General features: G+C 44.1%; 2 protein-coding genes across 29 annotated transcripts in view; one reads left to right on the forward strand and one right to left on the reverse strand.

Annotated features, from left to right (window-relative positions):
- LOC310660456 (uncharacterized protein) overlaps nucleotides 1-22299 on the forward strand; it is a 91194-nt gene that overhangs the window by 52615 nt on the left and 16280 nt on the right. For 2 of the 6 annotated variants that reach the window (XM_083405246.1, XM_083405245.1), the window contains exons 3-4: nucleotides 14115-14168; nucleotides 16805-16913. The exons of 2 other annotated variants lie outside the window; for them this stretch is intronic. In XM_083405246.1, coding sequence (XP_083261372.1) covers nucleotides 14115-14168; nucleotides 16805-16913 — 163 coding nt within the window. Of the gene's footprint in view, nucleotides 1-295; nucleotides 381-14114; nucleotides 14169-16804; nucleotides 16914-22299 lie in introns of all 6 variants that reach the window. 2 more of the 6 variants (XR_014503366.1, XR_014503367.1) reach the window with 2 other exon arrangements.
- The window catches only part of ARPP21 (cAMP regulated phosphoprotein 21), a 231315-nt gene continuing 209641 nt past the window's right edge, over nucleotides 626-22299 (reverse strand). For all 23 annotated transcript variants that reach the window (XM_083404759.1, XM_083404756.1, XM_083404767.1 and 20 more), the window contains 2 exons: nucleotides 3558-3709; nucleotides 626-1432 (listed from right to left, as the gene is read on the reverse strand). In XM_083404759.1, coding sequence (XP_083260885.1) covers nucleotides 1172-1432; nucleotides 3558-3709 — 413 coding nt within the window. In that variant the 3' untranslated portion in view covers nucleotides 626-1171. The remainder of the gene's footprint in view (nucleotides 1433-3557; nucleotides 3710-22299) is intronic.

Genomic DNA, 22299 nt, shown 5'->3' on the forward strand with positions numbered 1-22299 from the left:
TGTATGTTGCAGAAGATTATGGAGCAGGTTCTGGGTATCTGGCCTGTTCATGTGAAATGTCAGGCAGGGATACTCGACTTCATACTTGCTCTTCGTGAATGGAGAACCCCCAATTCTCAACTGTGATTTCAGGGTATAATTATAACCTTGCCTTCTCTCACCCACCCACTTTTTAAATGGAGGTACTTCATTCACTTGAGCCCCTCCTGCCTGCAGCATAAAACTGAGGCACAGCTTTTACCACCTAATCTGATTTGTGTGACGACGAGGTTTCTAACATATTGATATATCTCAGAACTGTTAGACATGACTGGAAGGGAAGTAGAAGCAGAATACTGAGCAACTTTTCTCCTGTGCATGAGATTTCATCAGTTCTTCAGGTAAAGGCATCTCTCCCCAAAATCCCCAGAGAGTGTCTCTCTCAAAATCAACATGAGAAGCAGTACTGGCAAGATCTGTGCATTTGTTTCAAAATACAAAGGAATTTGTATTTGCCTTTGAATCTCATATCAATGTAGTTTTATCAGCAAAAGAACAGCAAGGTGTTTTACTGATATCTATATTTCATATTTCTAGTTAATCAAGAAGCCTAAGTAAAAAGCGGTGAAAGAAACAGTCAAGCAAATAGTAGAAAGCTGACCTTTCTTCATGAGGTCAAGTAGCTTTATTGTGATTTAACACTACAATACAGTAGATATCCATAAAAAACTCTATAGTGTATATAAATTATTCCTTCCATTCAGCTTTTTTTTTTTAAATGTCCATTACAACTTTGGTACAATGTGATTTTATTATATTTTTTAAAATACTTTTCGCTTCACAAACTCAACACAAAGTACAAAACTAATCTGAATTAGGGATATTATAATCTACACAGTGGTGTTCAGTGGTAGGAAAAAATCTTACCTCAATGATTTCATGTCACTAGCTAAGCTACAAAGGCAGACCTAGCAGACATGACAAAAATATGCACCATTAACCAGCGAGAACAACTTATTACATTTTGTTGTTGTTTTTACATATTTCCAGCAGCACTGACTCTGTGCCCTCAACTGATAACTCTTGTGGTGTTCCTCATTTCGTTTGAAGGCCATGAGATAGTTGTCATTAAAAAAAACAAAAACAAAAAAACCAGCTACCTTTTATATATTGGTACTAAGGATTCACAGTTTCAGTACTTGACCTGCCATCCAGCATTGTTAATATTTGCACAGTTTGTCCTGCAGTTGGCAGAAATAACTGGTGGAACATTATTAGAAGGACAGTGTTGTGCAATCAATCGGAGATTATTCTGTGGGGACGGAGGTATGACATTACAGTAAACAGGCATTCCAGTGGCTGTAAGTGTTCCTTGACCTGATTGATTAGGTAGCATGAGTGGCTGTTGATACGACTGTTGTGGCAGTCCTTGAGAACCCTGGGTCATTGGCACCTAAAAGACATGAAGCAAAGTTAGGGTCTTCATACTCATCTCTAAAATTCCTAACAAGCTTTCTTTCCTTCTGTCTTGTTTTCTTTCATAATTGGTCTCCACCTTTAACTCATGTCTGTTCCAGTTCTATGAAATGCCCGCTCTTTAGACTGGGGTGCGCGATAGTTCACCAATAGCTGAAGAATTTAAGAAGTGAACATATTGTTTCCCGTATGCTTGGGCTGACAGGTAGGGACAGGGAAGCAGAAGAGACGGGAAATTGAACGTGTATTGATATATAGTGCTGAGCTGAGCTGATTAAAATGTAGTCCAGTATGTATAATTGTAATAACTCAGTTCACTTTGCATAAGAGCTCATTCCAGAACTAATTAGTCCACTTCACTGAAGTGGAAAAGACTTTCATTCATTTAGAATATGGCTTTAAAATCAGAATACTGGACTAGGCATCAGTTTAGTGAACTGGTAAAGGTAAAGGTAACGGGACCCCTGACCATTAGGTGTAGTCGTGTCCGACTCTGGGGTTGCGGCACTCATCTCGCTTTATTGGCCGAGGGATCCGGCGTACAGCTTCCAAGTCATGTGGCCAGTATGACTAAGCCACTTCTGGCGAACCAGAGCAGTGCACGGAAATGCCATTTACCTTCCTGCTGGAGCGGTACCTATTTATCTACTTGCACTTTGATGTGCTTTCGAACTGCTAGGTGGGCAGGAGCAGGGACCGAGCAACGGGAGCTCACCCCATCGCGGGGATTCGAACCGCCGACCTTCTGATCGGCAAGTCCTAAGCTCTATGGTTTAACCCACAGCACTACCCGCGTCCCTAGTGAACTGGCAGAGTGTTCTAAATGGAATTGGTGCAGTTCTCTCACTGGATGAGAGAGAGTCACACAGGTGATGGTTCTGCACTTATGGATTTGTCTTGAATTTTATTGTTAGGAGATCAGGAAACAAGATCCTCGCCCTACTGAGTGTTAGCATAGACACAAACGAACCATTTAGGTTCAGCTTTTCAGATTGTGCAATATTTTCCACCTTTGCCTTCCGAAACAAGTGTCTGGGGAGGTGGGATATTGCTTGACCAGGAGATGCTGTTTTGTTGGCAGTGTGACACAAAAGCAAAACTGTAAAAGCAGAATATCACACCACTATGTTTTAGTGGAGTTCTCAAATGCAGAATCAACAAATTACTTTTCAATACCCCAATCTCCGTTATTTTGAACTTGAGAGGGGACCAGGAAACATGCAGAGCCCAGAGAATTAAATCATATTCTGACTTCTTCTGACATTTAAATGATAAAAAATATCAGATCCTAAATGGAGGATGCCTAACCTCCATTACCCGACGCCCTTGTCTTTTTACTGCTTGTGTAGATTGACATTATTAACAGCAGGGCTCTTTTTCCCCACCATACAATGAAAAATGAAAGGAGGAGGCGCTGGTGGTTCTGTATCTCAAATGTGGCACAAGGGCAAGAAAGGTGTTTTATCTGATGGAATGAACTTTTGTAGCTCCCAGTCAAACCGCAGAATGGAAATCTGGCGTTGACAGAATGGCTTGAAATAGGGCTGATAAGATAAATGGCCCTCAAATGTTGGTATTAAAGCCGCCAGTCTAATAACAAATACTTTTTACCCATCATTTGAAAATTACTATTAGATTCATTGGGCTCTAAACCAGAGTTTTAAACAAGGGGTAAAGGGCAGGTATTTTGCTGCTTTCCCACTTTCAGAAGAGATAATATTTGGTTAAGTTAAAGTTAAAGGAACTAAGTTGAGTGGCAAATGTGAAACTATTTAGAAACACAGTTCTTGTTATGTACTACAATAATTTTATTAAGCATATTTCAATATTTGTAATAGCATGTTTTTATGTGTATGCTTTGTGTCAATTTTGCAGTTACTGTATTTCCTCTTGTAACAACAGGAAAAAATTATACAGATCAATTAGATTTCCAATTTATTACTTGAGGGAATTGTACGGTGGTGGTGATTTTTATTCCCAAATTTTCAGCTTCAAATAATTTTATGTAGGGACACATATGGACTTCTTATGGAATGGTGGTAGCCTTTATTTTAGCAATCCACATGCCCAAAATGAAGACATTCAATAGAGATGCTTTGTACCTGATACGACGACATGGTGGGGTATTGGACCATCATGCCTTGCACCTGATTTCCCTGTTGATTATTCATTAGGTTCTGACTTTGGGGAGGCTGCTGCATTCCCATGAGTCCTTGGAACCCTTGTTGTTGATTAGGTAAGACAGACTGGTAACCTGAAAGACAGAAACGACAATACATAGCTTCAGATGAGAGTTGCACTTCGGGAAAGGCAAACCTAGTTTGCAAAATAGGCTCATACTTCTTTCCCAGGTCCTGCAATGTCAGGGGAAAAGAAATCGATTAAAGGGGGAGAAAATAGCCATCAGCCAAAGATAACTCAACAGCAAGCATACAGTCTTTGCTGTATTTCAGGCATGGCCAAACTTGGCCCTCCAGATGTTTTGGGAACACAACTCCCATCATCCCTAGCTGACAGGACCAGTGGCAAGGAATGATGGGGTTTGTAGTCCCAAAACATCTGGAGGGCCAAGTTTGGCCATGCCTGCTCTATTGGGTTCCTTTCTTTCTTGTGGAAGACTGATCAAATGTAAGTTTCTCCTAGGCATATTAAGTGGAAGCAGGGATTCCTTCAGGACAGGAGATGTAGTTACTCACTTAGAAAAATGTATCTGGGTCATAATTTTAGGCTTTGGATTTCATCTTTGTGCATTATACAGTGGTGCCTCGCAAGACGAAAAGAATCCGTTCCGCGAGTCTCTTCGTCTTGCGGTTTTTTTCATCTTGCGAAGCAAGCCCATTAGCGGATTAGCGCTATTAGCGGCTATTAAAGGTTTAAGGGATTAGTGGATTAGCTGCTAAAAGGCTATTAGCGGCTATTAAAGGCTTAAGGGATTAGCGGATTAGCTGCTAAAAGGCTATTAGCGGCTTAGATCAGCTGATAAGCGGCTTAGATCAGCTGTTAAGCGGCTTAGGGGCTTGGGAAAAAGGGGGGGGGGAGGGGAAAAAAACCCCAGGAATCGCAAGACATTTTCGTCTTGCGAAGCAAGCCCATAGCAAATTTGTTTTGCGAAGCAGCTCCAAAACGGAAAACCCTTTCGTCTAGCAGGTTTTCCATCTTGCGAGGCATTCGTCTTGCGGGGCACCACTGTATTGTATTATTATTTGTAGTGTATTTTGTGTTTTCTTGAATATTCCTTCTTTGAGATGTGCATTTTTAAAAACGAAAATCACCAAGAGAAAGAATGAGGCAGATAAAGAAAGAAAATGATTAGGCAGAAAAACAACAGTTGAAGTGACACTTCTGGTCTATATGCAGACTTTTCAATTGAATTGTCAATCAGGGTGAGGTTATTTTGGGGTGGGGGGGGGGAAGTGACCTTACAATATCAATCAGAGATATATTTTTTAATATGAGGCAATCCAGTACTCCCAGCCAGATGTGCTGTACATACACAAGTCTTCAGAGAAAAGTTATTAGCTCTTGGTGGAGTGACATTTGCAGTGATTTTGTTTGCTTTCTATTTCCTTGCACAATGGAGAGATGCCTAGCAGATGATCGCCGAGTCGTGAGGTATATTGAACAACAAACTACTCATGAATAGAAATTGGGCCGCCATGACACTCATATACTTTCACATGGAAATAGCACACTATTTGCTTGCTGAAGAAACTCTTATTTGCCTGAAGTGAGCTTATTTTCTGAGCGCCACCACAAAGTTGATAGAATGGCACTATGCATAATTGAAAACAAAAAGAGGCTGGGAGAGAGACCATCACATATTAAATGATAGCAGTGCTTATGTGAAAAAGCTGTCCTTGGTTCTCTGGCTACCTATTTTAGAAGATGGCAGTATCCAGATTTAAATAATCTTCCCACCTCTCATTCATGTGCATACTTCCACAGTGCTCCTGTATTTAAACAATACAATGGGATACCTTTCTTGGAACTAAACCATGTCCCTGCATCATATTTTGGGAAGATTTATCTATTTTACTCAGTTGTAATGTTTAATGTCATCACAATGTTTCGCTTGTGACGTACGGTAACATGGGTGTTGGTGTTTTCTTATGTATGGAGAAGAAGAAGAAGAAGAGTTTGGATTTGATATCCCGCCTTTCACTCCCTTTAAGGAGTCTCAAAGCGGCTAACATTCTCCTTTCCCTTCCTCCCCCACAACAAACACTCTGTGAGGTGAGTGGGGCTGAGAGACTTCAAAGAAGTGTGACTAGCCCAAGGTCACCCAGCAGCTGCATGTGGAAGAGCAGAGACGCGAACCCAGTTCACCAGATTACGAGACTACTGCTCTTAACCACTACACCACACTGGAGGGTAATGTGTGATTGGATTATATGAGAGCATATGGGATGGTGTAAAGAAAATCCTGATTTAAGATGGTCTTCTGCAGTGGTGAGCAGTGTGCAGTGAATTTTTTCATAGGGGAATAGTTAGGGCCAGAGGCCCCGGCGAGGGCAATGGGGGGAGGGGGCGACGCACACATGAACATCATGCTTCCCTTCCTAAGTTGGGCAGAAGCTTCTTGGGCTTTGGAGGTGACAGGCTTTAATTCTCTAATTTACCAGGGACATTTAGGGGACTAAGTCCACTGACCGCACGCCACTAGCCTTTAGATACATTCCAGCTTGGTACATATCCATTCTAAACATCTGTGCACATAATTTGTTTCAGTGTCACTATGGCCACGTTGGGATGTGACACTAAGCCAAACTAACTATGCTGCAACTAGGATGTAGAATGGAAGGCAAGGGACCCTGAATTTTGGCACTGCACAGGGCACCGCTGAAGTGTGAGACCCCAAGGTTCACCACTACACCACTGGGCTGAGTATAGAAGAAAGATGAAGTTGGAACTAGGACAGTCCTCCACCAGTTTCAGCCTTAAGAACATTCTTTGCTTGCCACAAAGTATACAGTGGTGCCTCGCAAGACGAAAAACTCGCAAGACGAAAGAGTTTTTTGTTTTTTGAGTTGCTTCACAGGACGAATTTCCCTATGGGCTTGCTTTGCACGACGAAAACGTCTTGGGCCTTTTTCAATGCATTCCTATGGGAAACCGTCAATGCATTTCCTATGGGAAACCGTGCTTCGCAAGACGAAAAATTCACAAGACAAAAAAACTCGCAGAACGAATTAATTTCGTCTTGCGAGGCACCACTGTATTACTGATGCCATTTAGGAGGCAGGGGTGAGGCACAAGCCAATCGGAACTGCATTTGAACCACACTGGTTCTTCTGCATCGGGGTTGGCAAGGTTTGCCTCACCTGGGCCGGTTCACTCCAGCAGAGATATCTCCGTGGGCTGGATTGTGTGTGTGTGAGAGAGAGTGAGTGAGTGAGAGAGAGAGAGAGAGAGAGAGCACGTGTGCCCATGATTTCCAGTCCCACGGAAGCGAGTCCCCACGCAGCGCTGGTTTAGCGCAGTACGCAGGGACTCGCCGAGCGGCAGCTTAGTTCGGAGGGCCGGTTAAACAGCCCCCGTGGGCTGCTTGTGCCCTATGGACTTTAGGTTGCCGACCCCTGTTCTGCATGCTCAACCCTGCATGCTGTTGCAGTTTCCTATTTTTAGGTAGCCTAGATATCAGGATGGTAAGGAAAGGACAGGGGCAAAATGGAAAGGCAGGATGAAACTTATTCAAAGTACTTCCACGTTTCAGGAAAAACTAGCAGGGTATAGTGGAAGAAGCAGAAGTATGAAACAGGTTTTCCTCCATGCTTTCGCTGTTCCTCATTAGTTTTCATACTACATCTTGTGTACTCCTTGAAAGCCTCTTTACTATCCCCCGAGAACATACATACAGGGCTGACGGCAGCACACATCAGATGAACCACCCTATTACTGCAAGCTCTGGGGCCTCTTTACTGCAATTATATCATCCTCCATGTTATATCTGCTACAAAGACAGGGTGTCTCCCCCCCTTAATCAGGACAAACATGAGACACATTGTTAAATGGCCAGAGAAATGAGCCGTGCATGGATTTTCAATGAGTGCCTCTGAGGAAAAAGGGAGCATTGGATTCCCCGTGTAAATGGACGAGGCTGTCATCTTATTGAGGTAATTCTTTGAACTTTTATGATCCGTATCGCTATGCAGACAGTCAGAAAATTTAAAGCATCCCCAGAGGGAGTGTTGGCTCACCACTGTTTTAATTTCTTAATGAGCCTATAGTGCTTAAAAGACAAAGCACAGCAGTTGCACACCTCTGCCAGCCATGTAACCCAGGAGTGTAATTAAAATAGGTTTGCTGCTTTCATTATCTCAATCTAGATCCTTTTGCAAATAACAAGTCTATTTTGGAAGGGCCAGCCCCCCCTTCCTCTTCTAGATTTAGCTTTGGAGGCAAATGTCAGCCCAAAATCCCAGGCCTGAATTCTGCTTTCCTTTAAGATTTTACTGGCCTTTGCAGACTAGCAGACTTAGCTTTGACTTTAGCCCTGGGGCAGATTCTGAGGCTTTTTAATCTATTCATATAAATGTCCATGCCACAAAACAGTAAAATCCTGCTCCCTCAAGTCTAAGTGGCTTAGGAAAAGATAACCCATTGTCAAGAGTGATTTACAAATTTTAGTACCATGCTGCCACCATGGTCTTCAGAAATACTCCACAAGTACCGAAGCATTGCAGGGTCTCTGGTTTCTTCCACTTACAAGTGCCCACCACACAAGCCTCGCATAAGTCATTCTATACAAATGTGCTATATCTGCAAATAGGCTGCCAGGCTCTAAGACACGTACGGACAGTCTTGCCTAACACATCCCCAATTATATCCCCATGAACACCATGAACAGTGGGACTCCTTCTTAGCCCCCTTTTGCCAGAAAACTACCAAAGTATTGCTCCAGGCACATGTGATCCAGATTAAGCCGCTCTGAGCCCCGCCTTGGCTGGGGAGGGCGGGGTATAAATAAAAAATGATGATGACGTTATCATTGGCTTGCCTTCAGTGTAATGTCTTATTTTTTTTGCAAGATAGAGGACAGGGACTTTCTTTGGTGATTTGTAAGCTGCTCTGGGAGACTTGTCTTTTTTGGGGATGAAGAGCAGGATTAAAATAAACTTTCTTCAATTACATAACTAATTAATTGTGCCTACTCCCAAGGAAGTAGTGCAGAATTGCAGCCTTAATGTGTTTAGTCACAGCACAAAGGGCAGTGTGTGTTAGTGGGTGCCCTCTTTGAGATTCCTGCTCGGCTAAAGATTTATTATTTGGCTTGGGGATACTCACTACTTTTCAGTTTCTGTCGTGGTAAAGCAAGAATAATGAGCCACTTAATAGTGTCATGACTGCGCGATTAAACAAGGCTTGTGAAACACCTAGCACAGATTTTAAAAACTAGTACATTAACATTGTATACATATACCCTCAGAGTAGATTTACAGTAGAGAGTGGCAACAGCACTAAGATATCTTGAATTCATTTGCGTGCTGAGGTCCCCCAAAACACCCCTACCCCAATAACTCACATATCACTCATAAATTTTTGCTTAAGGTTTTTGGCATAATTTTGGCCACAACTTTATTAAACATACAAATTGTGAGTGGTTGCTTAGGCATTGGTTATGACTATCTGTCCCCCCCGCCTTGAGGGACAGCACTGACTCCCGGATTCCAGCAAAAGCCAGTGTGGAGGAACAAGATCAGGGGTAACTGGAGCTGCGGCACAGACCCTCAGCTTCTCCCCACATGCTCCCAGGGGCTTACACGGCCCAAACCTGATTCCAGGGGTTTTGACGAGAGGGTGGTAAGCCCCTGAATTCCTTTAATGGAATTCCCATGCAGCAGCAGCATTGGAGGGGCAGGCACAGCCAAACCATACCCCTCCACCAACCAATTTAAACCAATGCCTAACCGCCAACCTTACAAGTTGTGACGATTTGCTACGCAGTATGCAAAAACCAAATGGCACACACTAATCAGCGCAAATGGAAAAATTCCTACCAGGCCCCTGCACCAAGGCGGACGACCCCATGACAGGCATAGCAAGGTCAAAGCACAAGCCCAAACAAGGGAGGGCGGGAGGGTGATCCGGTGCCCACAGCGAAAGAGAAAGCAGCTTGCTGTGAACCTTGTTTAAATAACCTCTGTTCCCACCCCCAAATTGGCAACATCAAATTTACCCCAGCAACACCAACCACCAATCCAAGCCAGGCCCCTTCAATCTATCCTGCCTGGCAACTACGGGGTGCTTTGCCTGGCCCCATCCGCAACACGTGCTCTCCTTTAGTGAGAACATGCTTTTTCACACCCTCAAATGCCAAAGAACTTCAGTCCCGATAGTCCCAAAGAGATAATACGTACAATGTGACATTAACAACAATACACACTACACTAGAAAAGATGTTTTAGAATTAGTATGATTTCTAAAATTGAAAAAGGTCTTTGGCATTTCTCAAGATTATGATTCAGGAACCTCCAGGTATGTACTGCCGTCATCACATATTCATATTTTTGAAAAGGGGGTTTGAAGAAATATTGCATCTGGCAGTTTGTTAAATTGTACGTTAAAAGCAACATTGGCATTGGAAGCACTGAAAAATAATTCCAATATTGTGATTAAGCCAGCAGACAAAGGAGGAACTACATATAGTTATTTTGGAAAAGAGGGGATTATTTGAAGGGAGTATAAAGACAATTCAATGATTCTTCCTGCTACATGCATATTAAGCATAATTCTACAGAAGACATAAGGATTATTATTAAACTACTGCTACTGGTAAAAGAGGCAGAAGCTTTCAGATATATAAATAAGATGCACAGTATTTAAGTAGATGGTTCCAGTTTGTTACGTATTACCAAAGATACAAAAAATACTCCCTACTCCAGGAACACAGACTGTATCAGGATCTATTTTGGAATCTATACCATGGTTCCATTTTGTTTGGATTTGTAAAACTCCTTCCAGCTAGTTTCTTCTGCAATGTTCCAGATGCATATTTGCAAAGAGAAACATGTCTTTGCAGCCTTGCAGGGGAAAACCAACACAGGCCAGGGAGATATAGAACAGGGAAAATGATCAGCATGAAAAGGACCAGGCACAACTTCTTCTCTTTTCAAAATTTCTTCTTTAAAAGTAAACACCTGCTGCCATGACTGCTACATACAGTGAAGGGGGGAGGGAAGTATTTGATCCCCTGCTAAATTTGCCCGTTTGCCCTCTGACGAAGAAATGACCAGTCCATAATTTTAATGGTAGGTTTATTCTAGCTGTGAGAGACAGAATAACAACAGGAAAACCCCCAGAAACCCAGAAGACAAAAGTCAGAGACTGATGTGCATTATAATGAGTGAAATAAGTATTTGATCCCCTATCAACCAGCCAGATGTCAGGCTACCTGGTATCTTCACTGTATGTAACGAGCTGAGATTAGAAGCACCTGCTGTAAGGGAGAGGTCTTACCTGTAATCCCAGCTTGTTACAGTACCTGTACAAAAGACACCTGTCGACAGAAGCAATCAATCCAGCAGATTCCAAAGTAGCCACCATGACCAAGACCAAAGAGCTGTCCAAGGATGTCAGGGACAAGATTGTAGACCTGCAGAAGGCTGGACTGGGCTACAAGACTATTGCCAAGCAGCTAGGTGAGAAGGTGACAACAGTTGGTGCAATAATTCGCAAATGGAAGAAACACAAAATAATTGCCAACCTCCCTCGGACTGGGGCTCCATGCAAGATCTCATCTCGTGGAGTTGCAATGATCAGGAGAACGGTGCTGAAGTAGCCCAGAACTACATGGGGGGAACTTGTCAACGATCTCAGGGCAGCTGGGACCATAAAGTAAAGGTAAAGGTACCCCTGCCCATACGGGCCAGTCTTGACAGACTCTAGGGTTGTGCACCCATCTCACTCAAGAGGCCGGGGGCCAGCGCTGTCCGGAGACACTTCCGGGTCACGTGGCCAGCGTGACATCGCTGCTCTGGCGAGCCAGAGCCGCACACGGAAACGCCGTTTACCTTCCCGCTAGTAAGCGGTCCCTATTTATCTACTTGCAACCGGGAGTGCTTTCGAACTGCTAGGTTGGCAGGTGCTGGGACTGAACAACGGGAGCACACCCCGCCGCGGGGATTCGAACCGTGACCTTTCGATCGGCAAGGCCTAGGCGCTGAGGCTTTTACCCACAGCGCCACCCGCGTCCCAGCTGGGACCATAGTCACCATGAAAACAGTTAGTAACACACTACGCTGTGAAGGACTGAGATCTTGCAGAACCCGCAAGGTCCCCTTGCTCAAGACAGCACATGTACAGGCCTGTCTGCAGTTTGCCAACGCACATCTGAAAGACTCAGAGAAGTGGGTGAAAGTGTTGTGGTCAGATGAGACCAAAACCGAGCTCTTTGGCATTGACTCAACTTGCCATGTTTGGAGGAGGAGGAGGAATGCTGCCTACGAGCCCAAGAATACCATCCCCACCGTCAAACATGGAGGGGGACATATTATGCTTTGGGGGTGTTTTTCTGCTAAGGGGACAGGCCACCTTCACCGCATCGAAGGGATGATGGACGGGACCATGTTTCATCAAATCTTGAGTGAGCACCTCCTTCCCTCAGCCAGGGCATTGAAAATGGGTCGAGGATGGGTGTTCCATCATGACAATGACCCAAAACACACAACCAAGGCAACGAAGGAGTGGCTCAAGAAGAAGCACATTAAGGTCCTGGAGTGGCCTAGCCAGTCTCCAAACCTTAATCCCATCGAAAATCTGTGGAGGGAGCTGAAGGTTCGAGTAGTTACACATCAGCCTCGAAATCTTACTGACTTGGAGAGGATCTGCAAAGAGGAGTGGGACAAAATACTCCCCGAGATGTGTGCAAACCTGGTGGCCACCTACAAGAAACGTCTGACCTCTGTAATTGCCAACAAGGGTTTTGCCACCAAGTACTAAGTCATCTTTTGCAAAGGGATCAAATACTTATTTCACTCATTATAATGCACATCAATCTCTGACTTTTGTCTTCTGGGTTTCTGGGGGGTTTTCCTGTTGTTATTCTGTCTCTCACAGCTACAATAAACCTACCATTAAAATTATGGACTAGTCATTTCTTCGTCAGAGGGCAAACGGGCAAGTTTAGCAAGGGATCAAATACTTCCCTCCCCTCACTGTACATCTATATGCAGCATGCAATTTCCTGAGCTGCTCAATCAAAAGACAAAGCCTGGGAAGGTCTTTGTTTACTTCAATGGGAGAATTCCCTTTATCTTAAAATATCCCACACCCCTGCAGTGAAGCTTGCCATTAATGCAGGATTTGGCTAATTTTCTCTGGTGCTAATGATATCGGTATTCTCTCAAATTGCGGAAGATCAAAACGCTCTTAAGCTGGTGGCACTCTTCTTAGTTTCACTGAACATAGCAAGTGTGGCAAATAGTCTTAGAATTATTATGTCAAAGATTCCTCTATTTAGCTAGAGCTGCACAAGAGCAGAGCTTTGAACTAGTATCCTCTGTAGATTATTATTGTTGGTATATTATCTCCTAATGCTATTGATTTTAAAATGCCCTTTAGTTCTGGTATAGAAATCCCAACCTCCCAAGACTTGTTTTCAGCTAAGCAGCGGTATATTTATAGTAACACTGTCACTAAAAGGGCTCTGTTCATCTGCACTTACTGAACCCAAGATGCAACTACATCATTCTAAGGGGATGTTAGCTTAGCTGTGTAGGGCTTCAGTGCAATGAATAGAGCAAAACTAGAGCATCTTTCTGTTCGCTTGCTTCCAACTGAGAAAACTCCTTTCTACTAACCACAACAATACACTAAAGTGGTGATTGCAAAATTAAGTATAGTAGTCTTAAAACATACTGCATATTTTGGCCATGTAATCTTGAATGTTTGCAAAAGAAGGCCTTTATATTCCCGGCCTCCTTCCCCTAGTGAAATTTTGTCTCTTTCGCAATTTAAACCAGGACCACTAACAGGAACCCCCGGCCTCTTAGCTTTATTTAATTTTTTAAAGTACAGTGGTGCCTCGCAAGATGAAATTAATTCGTTCCGCGAGTCTCTTCGTCTACCGTTTTTTTCGTCTTGCGAAGCAACCCTATTAGCGGCTTAGCGGATTAGCGCTATTAGCGGTTTAGCGGCCATTAGCGGCTATTAAAGGCTTAAGGGATTAGCAGATTAACTGCTAAAAGGCTATTAGCGGTTTAGCGGCTTAGAAAAAGGGGGTGGGGAGCAAAAAAAAATCTCAAGACTCGCAAGACATTTTCATCTTGTGAAGCAAGCCCATAGAGAAATTTGTCCTGCGAAGCGCATCGAAAAATGGAAAACCCTTTCGTCTAGCGGGTTTTCCGTCTTGCGAGGCATTCGTCTTGCGGGGTACCACTGTACGTCAACCAGACACTTTTAAAGAAAGTTATAAAACAAAACAAGACAATTCTGAGGCTTTGGCACTTGGCAGGCAGGCAGAAGCATTCCTAAGTACAGAACAGGAAACCACTTTCCCTGTTGCTAAGCAAGAAGAGGAAGGAATTTTGGACATTCCCACCTGGGACTTAGGAGGAGGCCAGAGCAGCAGAAAAAGCAGAAGAAGCTGGACATAGGAGGACAGTGGAGTTTCCTTGTTTATGTACTTTCCTTATGCCTACATTATTTCATTCAATCTGCAGGTGGGATGCCTGTACAGAATTAGACACAACTGGCTGGCTTTGTTTCAGGGGGCAGTAAGTCCTTTGAAATAAATGGTGCTTTAGTCCTACTGGAGAGAAAAAAAATGGCAATATTGCAGTATTACCAAAGAATTATCCATTACCAAAATGGATAATTCTCAATTATCCATTTCCCCCCACCAGCCGCTGCTGGTCTGCTATTTATTAATATACAGTAACCATAAATAAAAAAAACCTGGTAACCTTAATTACACAGTAATTTCACTCCACCTCAGTCTCTTCAGCAGGGCATGAATAAAATATTTTGGTCATGCTAACTCATCAAACTACCATTCAAACAAAAACATACACTGTTGTGTGGTAAACTAGTTTTAATTAGTCTTAATTTCACTCTTAATTTCTACCAACAGAAAAAGCCAAAACAAATGCGCTTGTGGTATGTGTCCATGATTTGCGTAATAAAAACATATATATTTGAAACCTTCTTTTTTTTAATTAAGGTAGGTTGGCATTTCAGCTTATTTTCTATTTTCTCTCCAAGGGAACAGTAGGTAAGGTCAATCCTGTAGCTTATGTGAGGAAATTGAATGAGAGATGGCTCCCAGGAGATGTGGCATTATTAACAAGAACATGAAACAGGGCACAGTTGAACAATTTAAAGATAAATGATCACACTTGGGTTTTGGGGTTTTTTTGCCATCAGAATACGGAACGCGAGAGAGCTTTCATTTGACACAATTGTACCTGAGTAGGTATTTGAATGGAGAAATACGGATTCAAGCAAGCTAGGTAACTACTTCCCCAGTGCAAGAAAGCACCTCGTCTGTTATTTTTCTCATACAAAAAAGCACTTCCAAAACACAGTGCAGCTTTGAGAATGTCTTGATATTGGAAAATGGTTTCCTATTGAAATCCAACCTTGCGCCTGCTGTTTCTGGGCTTTATGCTCCTTCAGGTACCCTTCTGTTTTTATGCTTCAAAATACCCCTTGCTTTTTCAAACACACCTTTTTTTTATTAAGTTAAATATTAAGGGTACCTTTTATATAACGTGGAACTCAAGGCAGCCACAGAATTCTGAAAAGAAACATTCATTTTTGTTTCTTATTTAAAAACGAGCCTTTCTGGGGCTGTGACCGTAAGGCGAAGCAACTGCAATTATTTTCGCTTGCAACATTCTAAATCAGGGGCTTCAATTATAGCAGTATAATTTAGGCAAATCGGCTTGCCTAGAGTCCTGGAAACTATCTGTAGCCCTAAACCTGGTGCAAATGCATTACCACTGCAATCCATGCATGGATATCGGAACTAAATGAGTACAACATTCCAGGTCAACTTGGAATAAGTCAACCAACTTAGGAGTAAGCACAATGAAGCTCAGAGGAACTGACTTCCAAGCAAACATCTACATGGGAACAATGAAAGCTAGTGAGGGCACTGGTTCCATCTGACTCAGTATTGTCTACACAGACTGGCAGCAGCCCTCCAGCGTCTGAGGCAGGAAACATTGCCAGCTCCACCAGGAGATGCCAGGAACTGAACCTCAGAATGTTTTGCATACAGACCAGATGCTCTAGCACTGAGCCACAGCCCTCGAACACTGCCTAGGCAGACATTTTCAGTACTCTGAAATCCTTGGATTTGATAAGAGACAAAAGCATCACCCAGCCAATAAATGACACAAGCAAGAACAGAGTGAAAGAAAGAAAAAAACGTTTCATGCTGCTGAGTTCACTAACGCCAAAGGACAGTCTGCGGCTTTGTGGAGATGAGGGTAATAAAGATGTTTCCACCAAAGCCAGCATTGTGCGAAACAAAAATAATTTTGCATTGTTGGCAAATGCAGTCTCTATAAGCTATGTCCCCAAAATATGATATCTGATTTTAAACTTGTATTTAACTCAAGCTTATCATCGGAGGAAGACTTGTCAGTGGGCAAACGCCTATGCATTTGGGGGCGAGAGAGAGAGGTCTTTGCAACCACATTTGAAGAATACATTTATGAGGGGGTAGGTTGTGGATTTGTTTTGTTCTTGTTCGTGCTTTTATTGTGTATTTTGTGTTTTTATGCTGTGAACCACCCCATGGTAGGCAGGGAAGAGGCAGCAGCACACTTTTCTCTTAAAACAATCTACTGACCACATGGGGGTGTCCAGAATTTATTAGAAGACACACTAACTGATTACATTTAAATAAAAGGTACTCGCATTGCCAGTATGGTTCTCCTTATCTGGGTTGGGATCCTGGGTTGGGGGCTTTAGCACTTTGCCCTCTGCGGTGGTCTTGCTTCTGACCAGGGGTGGGGAGGGCACACCTGCAATTTACATTGCGATGAAGTCTCCCATTAGCCTCAATGGGAGGTTTCCATCCTCTATGCACAGGACCCCCAATCTGAATCTGGATAACAGTGGTTGGCAATGGGTTCAAGTACCCTGCCCCTCCTCCCCACTAGACTCCATGTTTCTGCGCCCTGGAAGCCCTGGATCAGTTATTTTCACAATTGAGTCAATAGGGGCAGGTATGATCTGGCATTGGTGGTGATGGGGAAATGGTACAACATTTTTGCCATTTTAAGGATATTTATTTTATCAGAACTGACTTGCTTGTATGCACAGGCTTTCTCTCTTTCCTCCTCCGATTCCTGCAGCAACTCACTTTTCCTTACCTCTTGTCATGCAACTTTCTGTTCAGCTACTTAGGGACCAGTCTGAACACTGAAAAGCACATTGGAGCTGCAAGAGGAAGTGGAAATGAGCTCTTCCAACTTCTCCCTTCCCATACCTTTATCTACTCTTCAAAGGTAAAAGGACCCCTGACCATTAGGTCCAGTCGTGGCCAACTCTGGGGTTGCGGCGCTCATCTCGCTTTATTGGCCGAGGGAGCCGGCGTACAGCTTCCGGGTCATGTAGCCAGCATGACTAAGCCGCTTCTGGCGAACCAGAGCAGCACACGGAAACGCCGTTTACCTTCCCGCCGGAGCGGTTCCTATTTATCTACTTGCACTTTGATGTGCTTTGGAACTGCTAGGTGGGCAGGAGCAGGGACCGAGCAACGGGAGCTCACCTGGTCGCAGGGATTCGAACTGCCGACCTTCTGATCGGCAAGTCCTAGGCTCTGTGGTTTAACCCACAGCGCTACCCGCGTCCCACCTTTTCAAAGGTAACCACCCTAATAACACAAAAAAGGGGACAACAAGGGGTGCTCTCAAATGTCCTCAAGGCCACTCGTGCACACCATGTTGGCGACCCAATGGAATGGACTTACAAGGACCTGCTTGGCTTTAGTAAAACCATTTGTGAAACTAAGCAATGGGAGAGCCTAGTCATTTATATCTTGGCTTCTGGGCCAGGGCCATCTTAAGTATATCCGGCGCTGTTGTACAAAGCTCCCTCCAGTGCCGGTGCCCCCATTTCCCAGAGTTTTTTTAGGGAGGATGGCACTGCTGGCGGGGCTGGAGGAGGCGGGGAGCAGCTGGAGAGTGGCTCCACCGGTGGGGAAGAGGCGGAGGCTGGACGCAGCACCTCCCGGCTCAGCTGGCCGCTTTGTGCCGCGGTGGCCATGGCAGACGGAGGCTCTGGGCGGAGCACTGCTTTGGCGCGGCATGGAGGAGGCGGGCGAGGGCAGCGAGCTGATGCCGGGAGGCGTCGCGTCCAGCCTCTGCCTCTTCACTGGCATCCTTGAGAACTTGGCACCCCAGCGCCACTAGCATCTATGGGTGAGATGCCCATGCTTCTGGCCACACATACAGATCCTTCACAGCTCCCTTTATGCAAGCAGGAATACCATGAAGTCTCCCATTAACAATAGTTTTTTTGTTTCATCTGAGCTGGAAAATTGTGGTTAACAGCTTCATGATATTAAACCAACTTAAAACCATGGTTTTATATTCTGGGTTTGCTCTAAAGCTGTTAGCCATTGTTTATCAGTATCAGATGGAATGGGAAAGTATATTTAATGGGAGACCTCCTGGGAGGAAGCAAAGAGGCTGAGTGAATGGCTAAAAGGGTTGTCCATATTTTGGCTTATTGAGATACGATTATTTAGACAAGGCCAATCAATTTATTCCTCTGCAAAAACTAATATTAAAAGCACTTAAAATAGCTAACTGCACAAAAAAAGCACTTTGGTTTTTTAGGAGGGTGGTGGTATATGATTATATTAATTCATCTAAAGCTTGGGCAGCATTTGCAGAAAGATCAGCTCCCACCAAGATCCACCAAACAACAAATCACCACTACAATATGTAATTAAAAGTAACAAATGTTTTTCCTAATGACAAGGAAATGTAATATGCAGAATGAAATGTTCCTTATGGTTTTAGCTATTGTCCTATTTTGGCGATTAATGTGACTTATTAAAACAAAAAGATATGACAATTTAATCCTCAAGTTAAGCTATATATTTCTAGCAAATATATCATTCCTAACTTCAAAAGCTGCCTTCTTTAGAGCTTGTTTCTTCAACATCCCACTCTATATTAGAGCAAAAACTTCTGCAAAAGTGTAAGCAAACTAGGCTGCAAGTAATGAACAAATAAATATTCCATAAGAATTTTAGCAAGGCTTTTGTTTTGTATATAGCAACGGTAATGTTTAAAGGGGGAAAAAATAAATCTAATGTTCAATCATTGGAAATGTCTAGATGTAGCAAAGCTCTTGAATTGGATACCAATATTATTCATAATGAATGGATGCTTAGTACCCAAAGAGCTCATTTGCTCTTTGCCCACATGCCTTGACTTAAGCATGGCTTTCTTTCCTTAATCACAGTCAAGCACTGTTTGTTTGTTGACAGGGTAACCAAGCGTGAGATGTTGCTGAGCTAATTCCCATCATCCTTGACCATTGGCCATGTTGTTTGGGGCTGATGGGACTTGGAGTAGAGCAACAATTGCAGGAAATCAGGTTGGCTACCCCTGATTTAGCACACTTATACCTCATTTTTCTTCCACCACAGAATGAAAGGCAACTTCCATGAGGTTCTCATATGGTCTCCCATTAAGGCATTGGCCAGTCCCAGACCTGCTTATCTTTAGCAAAGTGGCTGTGTTATAGACTCTCAGAACATGCCCTGGTTATTGAAAGAGAAAGACACTTTTATCTGCTGTACGGTATCTAACTAATTTTGTTTGTGTAGCAATTTACAGCATAGGAGTTGTTAGGGGTTAGTTAGTAGGAAGATGGGTAATGTTTATTGGCATCTCTTTCTCCAGCAAAGAATGATGCATATAAGCCTCAGATTCTAAATGAAAATACAGTCTGCAACATAAACTATTTAAGAGGATGAAAATGAACACATTAAAAACAGGCTTCAACCACTTTTATAGTCAACTGATAAAAATAAAACCCTAATTGCGACTATAAAACAAACCCCACAAATGGGCCTTCTTTATTCTGAAGCAAACTTTCCATCTTAAAATGAAATAATAAAAGAAGTCATCAGAATGCGCTTTGCATAATTTCATGTTATGATGCATTACAATTTGCACAAATAAAAGTCCCGACAGGCACCCAAAAGCAGGAAGATAACATATTGTCCCGGCAAATGATCAAAACGCTGACATTGACAGCTGTGATTTATTGAGGCAATTCAAATACACTTTGAAAGTATATTAGCTTTGCCTCTGCCCACAAAGGGCACATTTCAGCAGGGTAGACCACTCCAATGATAAATGACGTACCAGGACCCAGTGAAGGCAATTGCCACATCAGATGCCCAAAGGCCCCAAATTACTGCGATAATGTGGTTTTCATGATAATGCCTCACATTTGGTGGCATCCAGAATAAGTGAAGAATAATCTTTGCTGTGCTTTGAAGGCGGGAAAGGAAGATAACATTATGACAGCGACTGTGCCTCTATAGTCACATTTTCACATTTACAATGGCTTGCAAATGGCATCTGGAATTAAACATGACCTCTGAGGTCACAGATGGTGCCCTGTCTTTGAAACCAAAAAGAAGAAAGGACTACAATAATCAGATCTTAAAAGCATAAGGATACAGAATGCCACCAAAGGAAAATCTGCCCCTGATGTGCCATTCAGGAGAACGAACAAATTGAGCTTTATGTATGAAGGCAACTGTGATGTGCCATAGTTTTAAAAAAAGACTAAGGCTGCAATCCTGTACCCACTTCTCTGTATGTAAATCCCATGGAATGAGACATGTATAGGATAATAATAATAATAATAATTTATTATTTATACCCCGCCCATCTGGCTGGGTTTCCCCAGCCACTCTGGGCGGCTTCCAAAAGAATATTAAAATGCTGTGATACATCAAACATTAAAAGCTTCCCTAAACAGGGCTGCCTTCAGATGTCTTCTAAAAGTCTGGTAGTTGTTGTTCTCTTTGACATCTGGTGGGAGGGCGTTCCACAGGGAGGGCGCCACTACCGAGAAGGCCCTCTGCCTGGTTCCCTGTAACTTGGCTTCTCGCAGTGAGGGAACCGCCAGAAGGCTCTCGGTGTTGGACCTCAGTGTCCGGGCAGAGCGATGGGGGTGGAGACGCTCCTTCAGGTATACTGGACCGAGGCCGTTTAGGGCTTTAAAGGTCAGCACCAACACTTTGAATTGTGCTCGGAAACGTACTGGGAGCCAATGTAGGTCTTTCAAGACCGGTGTTATATGGTCTCGGCGGCTGCTCCCAGTCACCAGTCTGGCCGCTGCATTCTGGATTAGTTGTAGTTTCCGGGTCACCTTCAAAGGTAGCCCCACGTAGAGCGCATTGCAGTAGTCCAAGCGGGAGATAACCAGAGCATGCACCACTCTGGCAAGGCAGTCCGCGGGCAGATAGGGTCTCAGCCTACGTACCAGATGGAGCTGGTACACAGCTGCCCTGGACACGGATTTAACCTGTGCCTCCATGGACAGCTGTGAGTCCAAAATGACTCCCAGGCTGCGCACCTGGTCCTTCAGGGGCACAGTTACCCCATTCAGGACCAGGGAATCCTCCACACCTGCCCGCCTCCTGTCCCCCAGAAACAGTACTTCTGTCTTGTCAGGATTCAATCTCAATCTGTTTGCCGCCATCCATCCTCCAACCGCCTCCAGACACTCACACAGGACCGTCACCGCCTTCACTGGTTCTGATTTGAAAGAGAGGTAGAGCTGGGTATCATCTGCATACTGATGAACACCCAGCCCAAACCTCCTGATGATCTCTCCCAGCGGTTGCATATAGATGTTAAAAAGCATGGGGGAGAGGACAGAACCCTGAGGCACCCCACAAGTGAGAGCCCAGGGGTCTGAACACTCATCCCCCACCACAACTTTCTGAACACGGCCCAGGAGGAAGGAGTGGAACCACTGTATGACAGTACCCCCAGCTCCCAACCCCTCAAGACGGTCCAGAAGGATGTTATGGTCGATGGTATCAAACGCCGCTGAGAGATCCAGCAGAACTAGGAAACAGCTCTCACCCTTGTCCCTAGCCCGCCGGAGATCATCAACCAGTGCGACCAAGGCAGTTTCAGTCCCGTGATGAGGCCTGAATCCCGACTGGAAGGGATCCAAATGGTCCGCTTCTTCCAGGCGTGCCTGGAGTTGTTCAGCCACCACTCGCTCAATCACCTTGCCCAAGAATGGAAGATTTGAGACTGGGCGATAGTTGGCCATCGTGCCCGCATCTAAAGATGGTTTTTTAAGAAGCGGTTTAATAACCGCCTCTTTCAGCGGGTCTGGGAAGACTCCCTCACGGAGGGAAGCATTCACTACCCCACGAAGGCCATCGCCCAGCCCTTCCCAGCTAGCTTTTATAAGCCAGGATGGGCAAGGATCCAGGAGACAGGTGGTTGGTTTCACTCGTCCAAGCAGCCTGTCCACATCCTCGGAGGTAACAGATTGGAATTGATCCCACGCAATTTGACTAGACAGGACTCTAGCACTCTCCCGCCCCGGCCCTGCTCCCACGGTGGCATCGACCTCTTCCCGAATCTGAGCGACTTTATCTGCAAAAAACTTTGCAAAATCATTGCAGGAGATCATGTGGCCCGTACTGGGCCCCGATGTAGCAGGTGGTTCCACTAGATTGCGGACCACCTGAAAAAGTCTCCTGCTGCTGTTTTCTGCAGATGCAATAGAGGCGGTGAAGAAAGTCTTCTTCGCCGTCGCTACTGCCACTTGGTAGGCTCGACATTGAGCTCTAACCTGTGTCCGGTCAGCTTCAGAATGGGTCCTCCGCCACCG

Source organism: Podarcis tiliguerta, assembly GCF_965153285.1.
Source record: "Podarcis tiliguerta genome assembly, chromosome: 12".
NCBI classification, from domain to species: Eukaryota; Metazoa; Chordata; class Lepidosauria; order Squamata; family Lacertidae; genus Podarcis; species Podarcis tiliguerta.